Here is a 12369-nt window from a genome sequence, read left to right as displayed (position 1 = left end):
CAGACACACACACACACACACACACACACATACACAGAGAGAAAGACTATAGCAGAAAGTGTATAGGGTCAAATGGTGATAGCATGGATGTGAGAAAAGAGACAGAAGAGTTAAAAGTGAAAAAAGAGGAGAGAAACAATGGCGGCGGGGAGAGGAGTTAAAATACTGTATACGTTACAGGGAGAGACAATTTAAAGGATGGGAAGGAGAGAAAGTCTAAGAGCTGAAGCAATCCAAGAAACGAAGAGAGCGAAACACTTTTAAAAAGTGAAAGGTCACAGAGCAAGACTGAAAAGCATGATTACGTTCATTTGATAATAGTTGAAACTGTACATGGATTGCTTAGTTTTGTGGCTCTAAAAAATATTTAAAAACTGCCCCACCTGTAGGCTACTTTGAGATATTAAAAACAATAACTTTCATGAAAGCTATAGCAACATACATGTCAAAAGAATGAAGGTGTTTTTTAAAGGCCCTAAACACTTATTTTGTCCATCTGTTTCTTGCAGTGGGCTCCAATATGCACACAATAGGTTATGAATTTGTATTAAAACCTTTTAATTGTATTTCTAGACTTTGTCTGTACTATTCTAAATGGTTTTAAACGGGTGAAGCTCAGTTAGGAAAAACATGTCGTCACACATTTATGAGTAAACAGTTATTAGGTTGTTTGCTTATTGGTGACTGTTTGAATCTAGTTTCGAAGGGGCAGATTCACTCTTGATAAATAATATATATATATATATAGTATTTTTTTTAAACCTATCTTTTACTGTTGCATATTTCGTATAAATATTTTATGAAACATGATAGGTTTCCAGGAGAGCGCACAACAGAGGGTCAGTGTTGTCTGGTATCAAGTTGTACCCGACACAGATTACTTCAAAAGCATACCGAAAATGTGATTACTGTAACAATTCAAAAGGAGGGATGGATTATTCTTACCAGCATTAGACGCCTACAAGTGCTTGTATTATGTATGAGGGCCTTTTCCTTTTCAGTTGATGAAATTCTGTCGCTATCTGAAGGCAGCAATACAGGAATGTGCACTTCATCTGTGGCATATTCGTTGACGGATAGTGCGAATATTTTTAAAACAGCTCACATTCCTCCTCCTCAAAATCTTGCTGAACCAGCGCCAAAACTGATACACACTTGTTGCATATTCGAAATAGTGTGTATTTATACGTTTCGAGACTACCCTTCCTGATCAGTTTCCCCGTGGGAGAGTCATGTGTTTTTTTCTCCATTACAACATGTCAGTGTGTGGAGGGAGCACAGCACGATGCAGCTAAATGAGATGAGAGGAGCTGATCTGATGGTTCATGATTGATAACGATAATTTATTCCTCCTAATCCAGCCTCTTTTACAATAGCGCTGCAGTTGCACTGCCACTCTGGTCATGAAATTACTAAAAATCTGTCAGTCATGGCCAAGTGCACTAGTGCAGGAAATGTGACTCACAGAAATAGGGCTCTCTGAGGAAGTAGAAGAGGAGGTTGAAAGGGAGGAGGAGAGGGAGTGAGAAATGGAATGAAAGTGGAACATGGAGAGAGAAGAGGAAGAAACTGTTGTCTCCTTTCAAAGGGAGAGGGGAAAAAGGGGAGAAAGAGCGAGACCAAAGAGAAAACCCTCTTTTCCATCTCATAGGAAGAAATGAAAACTTGTGTCGTGACCAGGGAGGGTGCTTTTATTCTGCTGTTTCTATAGCAACTGTTTCTATGTGCTCATTTTACCGATCTGCAGTTATTATTATGCAATGTGTGGAAAAAAACTAAACACAAATGCCAGAGACAATATGATTATTCGCAATCAGGCAGAGAAAGACATTATTTGTGAACACACCCTACTGCACAGGCCGATACACATGCAGAAACAAGTGCACACATACACTAGTGCATGGGACAGCTTTAAGATGGCATGACATGTTGCCTGTAGGTGGAAAAGGATTTACAGGTAACAGGAAGTAAAAAAAAACTGAAATTGAGAATCGAGAACAATGGAATTCAGATGTATGTGTGCAGCTTCCTGTTTCTCTACTTTTCTGGCATTCTGTCTCACCTTCCTTGGCTCGTTGTGTCTCTCTGTGTGTCCATATCGGTATGTATCTGTACTTTTGTGCGTGCATCTGTTTGTATGTGAGTGGGTGTGCATGTGTGTGTGTGTGTGTGTGTGTAGCTATATATTTGGCATGATTGTGGCACGTTGTCATTTTCAGGAAGACAAATTGAGACAGAAAGGCCGAACATAGAACATCCATCTTCTATGTGTGTGTGTGTGTGTGTGTGTGTGTGTGTGTGTGTGTGCAAAAGCTCACAACTCTTTAACGTCATGGTCATGCATGGTTTAGCAAGGGGTTTTAAACATCGACACACATGCTCAGGGTCGTTAAACTCAGTGGAGCCTTGAGCCTTGAGCCCGTCCCATGACAACAGAATCCCATCAACACGTTCAGCTAACCTTTTGCTGCTGCGGTAATCACAGATGAACAATCTGTTAGAAAGACAAGACAAAGTCGAGCGGGGAGACAGAGATGGACTGATGTGGGTGAAGCTGTGATAGAAGGAGAATACATAAAGCAAATAAATAAATGCAGTGAATGAGAGGGAGGGATATATATTCGAGAGATATATTATTTCGCAGGTCAGATGCAGCGCATCTACTCAGCAGAAATCGTTCCACATGACAGGCGATTGTGATTAGCTTAATATAGGGACACTAATCACATGACCATGAATGGGTCCCTATTGAGATTTAGAAGGATACATTTAAAAGATGCTACAAGGTTCAAGCTATTGAGGCATTAAGATATTGAAAAAATCATGTATCCCGATTTTATGTGTTGTGAGAGTTAAACAATTTCTAAAAAACTATCGCTTTTATATTTAAAGTGTACACGGACAAATTAACTTGTTCAATACTTTATTAAATTTGCAATAATATGTGCCCTATAGGTGTATGTGCAGTGTATGTGCAAACTGTGAATGCTAATGCAGATTCAAAAAGATGTGATGCATATGGTGGTGTGTTCTTTGATACGACTATACACTTCTAAGAGCTATACAACAATTACATTGAAAAAAAATCACAATATGTTACCTTGCTTACAGTATCGTAATATATTACGATATATTGAATTGTAACCCCCGTATCATGTTTTTCGTAAACCAGATTCTTAACAATACACAGTTATAACGTAGCATTTGAATCTTAAAGCTTCATAAAAAGAAATAATCCAGAAACTACTAAATGTCTTACCCATACGTTATCAATAGCCACATCCGGCTCAAACAATGACAACATCAAAAAGAAAGAATCGAGTCGACTCTGGCAGTCTGCTTCAGCCGTCCTGTGATTTTGGCCTCAGGGGACTCCGACTCCTCAGGAGCATGACATCCTGTCACCATCGCCAAAGACTCTCTCTTTCTCTGCCACACACACGCACACACACACCAACACACACACACAGTGTGGCAGCAACCTCATCTGACCACTAAAAGAGCAGTAAAGCCCCACCCAAATAAACTCATAGGCACACAAACCAAAAGTTAGGAGCTAGAAACAGAAGGCAAGCGTTGCAATAATGCGTTCGGCGTTACTAGTTGTGAGACCTTGTATTTGTGATTGGTTTGTTTATTTGGTGATGCATTCGTTGGTTTCTTTTTTTGGTTAATCCAAAGATCAGTAATCAGCTAATTGTACCCTTAAATACATACCACGGATCTTTAGCGACAATGTTACACCCATTCAATCAGACATTCAGCTCCCGTGTATCGAGTATGACGTTAAATTACTGGAGCATCCTGTGTTTGTAGTTTGCAGGTGACTGCACACATTTGTTGAATAACAATAGGTTGGTGATTTGAAAATCTGAATCATACATTAAAAATGATAGTATCTAAGGACATTTGTTTGACATGTTACCAACACTGATTAGAAGATCTTCTTTCTTCCACTTCAGAGATGAGAGCAAAGACCTCTTTAGCTGAGCTTAGCTCAAAGAGTGCGAGCAGCTGGAAGCTACACGCAATGCTACAACAATAATCACAAAATGAAAATGTCTCTCAGTATTCACTAAATTAGGTGTTTAATTTATATGTGATGACAGATTGCTTGTTACAGGATGACGCATCAACACGGCCTCCTACAAACTGCTGTGTTTAGTGTAGGTGTGTGCAGTGGTGAACATGCGTGTGCTTGCCAGTGAGAGCATTTACATAATGATAATAATAATACTTCAAATTTATAAAGCCTTTTCTAGACACTCAAAGACACTTTACATGGGGCATAACATACAGTACAAGCATGATAGTATATATAGGTTGTGTGTATTTTAGATAAATACAGCAAGAGCACTATACTATTGTATTTTATATTTTACTTGTATACATCTATATCTTTCATCCCTGTTTTTTATATTTTATATTTTATATTTTATTCTTGTGTGTTTAGTTTATTGGTGCTGCTACTGTGACGACAAATGTCCCCTTGGGGATTAATAAAGTATCTATCTATCTATCTATCTATCTATCTATCTATCTATACTGTATGTCCATATACAGGACTGTCTCAGAAAATTAGAATATTGTGATAAAGTTCTTTATTTTCTGTAATGCAATTAAAAAAACAAAAATGTCATGCATTCTGGATTCATTACAAATCAACTGAAATATTGCAAGCCTTTTATTTTTTTTTATATTGCTGATTATGGCTTACAGTTTAAGAAAACTCTAAAATCCTATCTCATAAAATTTTAATATTTCCTCAGACCAAGTAAAAAAAAGATTTATAACAGCTGAGTGTTTGTCAAGGCTCAGGAAACCCTTGCAGGTGTTTCGAGTTAATTAGACAATTCAAGTGATTTGTTTAATACCCTACTAGTATACTTTTTCATGATATTCTAATATTTAGAGATAGGATATTTGAGTTTTCTTAAACTGTAAACCATAATCAGCAATAAATCAGAATAAAAGGCTTGCAATATTTCAGTTGATTTGTAATGAATCCAGAATGCATGACATTTTTGTTTTTTTAATTGCAATACAGAAAATAAAGAACTTCATCACAATATTCTAATTTTCTGAGACAGTCCTGTATGTGATTAGAAGTAGAAGACTCTAAAGCCATTTTTTTGTATTGATCATTGATAGTGAGAGGGAGAAAGATGAGTGAGGCCAAGGGGGTAAAAGGAAAGAGGTAGTGGAATGGATCCATGAAAGAAAGATTGGTACTTATAGAAATGAAAGGGGAAAAAATCATTTAGTTCTTATGGACAAAGGGGGATAGATGAGATGGTGAATCCAGAGCTCGGAGGGGACCACTACATCAAAAGTGTTGTGCACCGACAGATATGCTAGAGAGGTTCAGGTCATTTATGTTCGCTTTCTCTCATTCCAGGCTTCCTGATTGTTTTCACCTGTCATCACACCTGTCTCCTATACTCATCAGTGTCAGCCCCGCCCCTGATTGGTCCCACCTGTGTCTTGTTACCATGTGCTTAAATTCCCCTGTCTCCCAGTGTTCCTTGTCAGTTCGTCTTGTTTTTTGCCATGATCAGGTCGGGTTATTTTGTGCTCCTGAAAAGTTTTTGATCCCTCACTACGTGAGCGCTTTCATTTTGCTCACTGCAGAAACTGAAAAATAAAGTACTTACAAATACTTTATCTCTGTCTCCCGGGTCGTGCAATTGGGTCCTACTTCCTAAGTGTCTGAGATCGTAACAGAACGAACTGACCATTATGGACCCAGCCGACCCAAGAACGCTTCACGCCGCTCTGTCGGTACAGGGCGTGACGATTTTTCATCACGAGGAAAAGCTGGACAAAGTCAGCCAGGAAATACAAGAGCTGAGAGGACGCCAGGCCGGGGTTCAGGAGGAATTATCTACACAGATACAACAACTGGTTGCCCAAATGAATAATTTTTTCACTCATCAACAGACTGCTCCTCCGGTGACGTCATCCACGGCTGAGAATTTGCCTGTCAATACTCCAGCTGACTACCCAGGTCAGGCTGTTTCTTCCCCTTTACGGCTGGCTCTTCCGGAGAGATTTTCCGGAGACTCTTCGAATTGCAGAGCCTTTCTGGTACAGTGTGATCTGCATTTCCAACACAACCCAGCAGCCTTTTTATCTGAGCATGGTAAAGTGGCGTTTATTGTGTCTCATTTAACGGGAAGAGCTGCAGCCTGGGCTACTGCAGAATGGTCTAGAGACACCGAACTATGTTACTCATTGGCCGATTTCATAGAGACTATGAGCCGCATTTTTGACCACTCATCGCCTGCTACGGAGGCCAGCAGAAGACTGTTTCAAATACGTCAGCTCAACCGTCAGGTGGTTGATTATGCCATCGAGTTTCGTACAGCAGCAGCGGACAGCGGATGGAATGTTCCGCTCTTCGTGACGCCTTCATGACAGGACTTTCGAACCGATAAAGGACCAGCTGGCTCCACTGGAGACACCCGGGATCTGGAATCCTCATCGCTGTGGCCATCCGGATCGATAACCGTCTTCGAAAGAGAGAGGAGCGTCGACGCAACCGAGATGTTATTCCCAGCTTCCAGAATTCGCCTCGGAGGGTCGCCGCCAGCTGAGGATTTCAAACTCATGTTACCGGACCATCAGAGGACTACACTTCCGAATGACTCCGGTGAACCCATGCAGCTTGGAAGAACCAGGCTTTCTCTGGAGGAGAGGCAGCGCCGTCTCACGGAGGGTTGCTGTTTCTACTGCGGCCAGCCGGGTCATCAACTCGCTTCATGCCCGGGAAAAGATCGTGCTCACCAGTCAAAGGAGGCGCTGGTGAGCAAGTTTCCGCAGACTTCCCTCCTCGACCTGTTACTCAGGTAGACATTTGTATTAACAATCAGACCATTGACCAGAGTGTGTTAATAGACTCAGGGGCTGACGAAAGCCTTATAGACTGGGGCCTAGTCAAACAGCTAAAAATAAAAACTGTCCCGCTATCTCATCCGGTTAGTGCCAGTGCCTTAGACGGCCGCTTGTTGTTCACAGTTACCCATTGCACTGAGCCCATACGGATTACTATAAATAAGGACCATACCGAGAGCATGCAATTTCATATTTTTGAGTCGATTCAGTACCCGATTATTTTGGGGTTTCCTTGGCTGAAGATCCACAATCCTCACATAGACTGGCCTTCAGTGAAAGTTAAGGAATGGGGAGAGGATTGTATGGGCAGGTGAAAACTAAGACAACCTGTTAATGCACCAACAGACTCTAGTAGGATCATTATAGATCACCCTGACTATCCTGATCTACAGAAGGTACCTTCCTGTTACCATGAGTTAAAGGAAGCTTTTAACAAGTCTAAAGCCTTGTCGCTACCTCCTCACCGAGAGTTTGACTGTCCCATTGATCTCTTACCGGGAGCCCCCATTCCCAAGGGGAGACTTTACTCGATTTCGAGACCTGAGAGAACAGCAATGGATGAATACATCTCCTCTTCACTCAAATCAGGGATTATCCGTCCGTCATCGTCTCCAGCCGGAGCGGGATTCTTTTTTGTGGAAAGAAAGACGGGTCTCTGAGACCTTGCATAGACTACAGTCCACTAAATGACATTACGGTGAAGAACCGCTATCCTCTGCCACTCATGTCATCTGCTTTTGAACTGCTTCAAACGGCCAAGATATTCACCAAGTTGGATTTAAGAAATGCATATCACTTGGTTAGAATAAGAGAAGGGGATGAGTGGAAGACTGGATTCAACACTCAGAATGGTCACTATGAGTACTTGGTAATGCCTTTTGGACTGTGCAATGCACCTGCTGTTTTCAAGCTTTTGTGAATGAGGTTTTGCGGGAATTCTTGAATATTTCAGTGTTTGTGTATCTGGATGACATACTGATTTTCTCCCCAGACGCTAAATCTCATGTTAACCATGTCCGCCAGGTTTTGCAGAAACTACTGGATAATCAGCTATATGTCAAGGCAGAGAAGTGTGAGTTCCACACAGAAAAGGTGTCTTTCTTAGGATACATAGTCTCACCTAATCATATCCAAATGGATCCTGCGAAAATCAGTGCAGTATCCCAGTGGCCCACACCAGACTCCAGGAAAAAGGTTCAGCAGTTCCTAGGATTTGCTAACTTCTATAGGAAGTTTATTAGGAATTTCAGTTCTGTTGCTGCCCTCTGCATGTTCTGACTTCTCCTAAGGTTCCTTCAAGTGGACCCCCAGGCGGATCTCGCTTTCGAACTTCTCAGAGATAGATTCACATCAGCTCCCATACTCACCATTCCAGATCCCCAGCGCCAGTTTATGGTCGAGGTGGATGCTTCCAATGAGGGAATTGGAGGAGTACTGTCTCAACGTTCTGCAGAAGACAACAAAATGCATCCATGTGCTTACCTGTCGCGAAGTTGACAACGGCAGAGCGGAATTATGACGTGGGAAACAAGGAACTGTTAGCTGTAAAAGCTGCCCTCGAGGAATGGAGACACTGGCTAGAGGGTGCAGAGCAACCGTTTTTAGTCTGGACAGATCACAAGAATCTAGAATATATAAGAAAGGCTAAGCGTCTCAACTCCCGTCAGGCCAGGTGGACACTTTTCTTTAGTAGATTCAACTTCACACTCTCTTTTCGTCCCGGGTCTCAGAATCAAAAACCCGATGCTTTGTCTCGTCTTTACGATCCCGAACCACTTGCGGTAGAGCCCAAGACCATCCTTCCACTTAACCGTGTGATCGGAGCTTTTTCCTGGCAGGTGGAGTCAGACGTTAAAGAGGCAAATGTCATGAATCCAGCACCTAGCGAGTGTCCCAACAATCTGCTGTTTGTTCCTGAGGCTCTTCACTCCAAGGTCATCCACTGGGCTCACTCATCTGTGCTTTCGTGCCATCCGGGAGTAGCAAGAACAATGTTCAGGATTCAACAACGTTTCTGGTGGCCATCCATGAAGAAAGATGTGGCAGAGTATGTAGCGGCTTGTCCGGTGTGTGCGTGTAATAAGACCTCATCTCAAGTTAAGATGGGCTTGCTCCAGCCGCTGCCGATTCCCCAACGCCTTGGTCACACATTTCGATGGATTTTGTGACAGGATTTCCTTCATCCAGAGGCAAGACTACGGTTCTAACAGTGGTTGATCGATTTTCAAAGATGGCTCACTTCATCCCATTGACCAAGCTTCCTCTGCCAAAGTCACCGCAGAGGTCATGATGAATCACATATTCAGGATCCATGGATTCCCTAATGACATTGTTTCCGACAGGGTCCACAATTCATTTCCGCTTTCTGGAAAGAGTTTTGTCGACTCATAGGTGCCACCGTCAGCCTGTCATCAGGATATCACCCTCAGTCAAATGGACAGTCGGAGCGTCTGAACCAAGAACTAGAGACGACGCTACGTTGTCTCGTCTCCCGGAACCAGACCACCTGGAGTGACCACCTCACATGGGTCGAGGTTGCCCACAATACCCTTCCTACGGCGGCCACAGGTCTCTCTCCATTCCATTGTGTCAATGGTTTCCAGCCTCCACTTTTCCCTAACAACGAAGAAGAGGTGAGGGTTCCATCGGCACATGCCATGATCAGACGTTGTCGCAGAGTTTGGGCTGGTGCTCGCCAGTCTCTTCTCCGAAGTTCAGCTCGGATGAAGGCTGTTGCGGACGTTCATCGCAGGGTCGCCCCCTCCTACAGTCCAGGCCAAAAGGTTTGGCTTTCTACCAAGGACTTACCACTCCATGTCGCCTCAAAGAAACTGGCTCCGAGATTTGTGGGTCCGTTTCCAGTGTCCAGAGTCATCAACCCAGCGTCGGTACGCTTGCAACTCCCCAGGACCTTGAGAGTGCACCCAACGTTTCACGTTAGTAAAATCAAGCCGGTGTGTGAGAGCACACTTGTTCCCGCCTCCAAGCCCCCTCCACCGCCCCAGTTCTTTGAAGGGGGTGACGTTTACAAGGTCCGTAAGCTACTGGAGGTCCGTAATAGGGGGAGGGGCAAGCAATTCCTGGTAGACTGGAAGGGTTACGGTCCTGAGGATAGAAGCTGGGTAGCTGCTTCATTTATCGTGGACAAGACTCTTATCCACGACTTTTACAATCAGCCTGGGCCATCAGGAGTTGGCCCTAGAGGGGGGGGTACTGTTGTGCACCGACAGATATGCTAGAGAGGTTCAGGTCATTTATGTTCGCTTTCTCTCATTCCAGGCTTCCTGATTGTTTTCACCTGTCATCACACCTGTCTCCTATACTCATCAGTGTCAGCCCCGCCCCTGATTGGTCCCACCTGTGTCTTGTTACCATGTGCTTAAATTCCCCTGTCTCCCAGTGTTCCTTGTCAGTTCGTCTTGTTTTTTGCCATGATCAGGTCGGGTTATTTTGTGCTCCTGAAAAGTTTTTGATCCCTCACTACGTGAGCGCTTTCATTTTGCTCACTGCAGAAACTGAAAAATAAAGTACTTACAAATACTTTATCTCTGTCTCCCGGGTCGTGCAATTGGGTCCTACTTCCTAAGTGTCTGAGATCGTAACAAAAAGTATAGTCCAATTTTCTATTTTTGTTAAAAAAGTATAAATGTACTCGTTAATATGACTGAACATTATGTTATGTAGTTAATCAAGAGACAACAACAAAACATGTATCTAAAATATCTGTAATCCTGCGTGAGAAAATATCACATAAAGCAGACTGAGAAGTTGAAAGGTAGGTCAAATAATGTCAGAAACTCAGAACTTAATAGCTAATTATTATAGACAACATTTCAGAAGTTATTTCATGGGATAATCTGTCATCTGGCAAAAAAATCCTACATCTTGAGATTTAAATTCTCTGCACTCATGAAAATGGAACGGAATGGTCCATTTAAAGTTCCAGAAGTCTTGATTTGTGTCTCGTAATTGATCCAGAATGATTCAACCTCCATGTATAATTGATTCCAATATTACATTTTCCTGAGGGAAATATATAACTTTTTTTTACTGTGGTGAAATGAAAGAGAGTATATATCTCATGCATTCATATTGCAATGGAGTAATAATTGTAAAATTGCTGTACTGTGGGCCATGTGCTGAAATGAAGTTGCCTTGGGAATTCGTTGGTGATTCTCACTCTAAACTATAATAAAGACATTTGACTTTCTCAGTGTTTCCTTATTGTCAACTGTTTATCTTCACATCTACTCTTCTAAAAAGACTTCAGTCAATGTTCTTTAAGACCAAATCATTACGATTCCATTGTGTGATCTATAATGCTCGAGCACAAATAGTGTCATCAAACAATCTGGGAAATCCCATATCCTGTCATACTAAACTTTATATTGTAGAGGAACATGTTAAAGAGTTACTAGATGTTCCTCAAAGCTGGCTGAATACCTGAACTATGGAAAAGCTGTGTTTTTGTTTGCTTCGTCGGTATTTCAGTACAACCTGCAACTGTTTTTAGCAGCTCAGCGGAAATATGATTGTGGACTTATTGTTGTGGGTGCTGTACTCAGTTTATTTTTGTTTTGGTAAGATAGTTCCTCAAAGAAGAAAATAGGCCAAATCCCAAAAAGTAAAGATAAAGAAAGCAGACGCTCTCTTGGGCCACAACTGCAAGGGTTTTGCCATTTAGTGCATTATTTTTACACAATTGAATAGTTAATCAACACATATATTGTAGATTCTTGCAGCCCATACAACATATTTATTTAAGTTCAAAATAATGTACATCAAAGCAGTTCTAATCATCGGTTATTAATGAGACAACAAAATAAAGAATACATTGTCAAATAGCAGCATGTGACAACAAATCCTTACTGTACTGCAGAGAGACAGAATATACAGGATACAAAATAGTTGTATGTAATTACTCAGTTATAAAAGATACAATCCTTTAGAAACATTTTCATAGTTTAACAAATGTGTTAAACGTTCAATCCGGATTAATCCCACATGTTTTAATCCATTACAGAGCATAAATAGTGATATTCATGCCAAAAGGTTATATATTTGGCAGTGCAATTTCAAATTAAAAGCCATTTATATCACTGAAAATAGATCCAAACTCCTTTAATCTCTTATTCTCGACTCACGGAAGCTTAGAGTTCTCTCGTCCAACTTTAACGACACACGCGAGTGCATCTGTGTGCGTTTGTGTGTGTGTGTGTGTGTTGATAATCTAACCCTGGGATGCTGCTGCTGCAGCTGCTGCTCTATTGGCTTTGAGTTGTGAGGCTACGCTCAGCCACTCAGCCAGTCAGTCATCCAGTAAACTATTCCATCAACCAGCCAGCCAATCAGTCAACCATGCAGCACTAAATCTGTTATCTGGTCAGTTAGTCATCCAACCTGCCAATTCGTAAAACAGCCAGTTGGTTTCTGTTTGAGCCGACGGTCTCAAAATGTTAAAACCTGATCTTACGA

General features: G+C 41.9%; 1 protein-coding gene across 1 annotated transcript in view; it reads right to left on the bottom strand.

Moving 5' to 3' along the window:
- Nucleotides 1-3263, bottom strand: part of LOC130192607 (CUB and sushi domain-containing protein 1-like) — a 269833-nt gene extending 266570 nt beyond the window's left edge. Inside the window, exon 1 of the mRNA XM_056412699.1 lies at nt 3260-3263. Within this exon, the coding sequence (XP_056268674.1) occupies nt 3260-3263 (4 nt within the window). The remainder of the gene's footprint in view (nt 1-3259) is intronic.
- Between the last annotated feature and the right edge of the window lie 9106 nt (nt 3264-12369).

This window comes from Pseudoliparis swirei, chromosome 4, assembly GCF_029220125.1.
Source record: "Pseudoliparis swirei isolate HS2019 ecotype Mariana Trench chromosome 4, NWPU_hadal_v1, whole genome shotgun sequence".
NCBI lineage: Eukaryota > Metazoa > Chordata > Actinopteri > Perciformes > Liparidae > Pseudoliparis > Pseudoliparis swirei.
The sequence above is the reverse complement of the archived record's forward strand: the minus strand, read 5'-3'. Positions and strand labels throughout refer to the sequence as shown.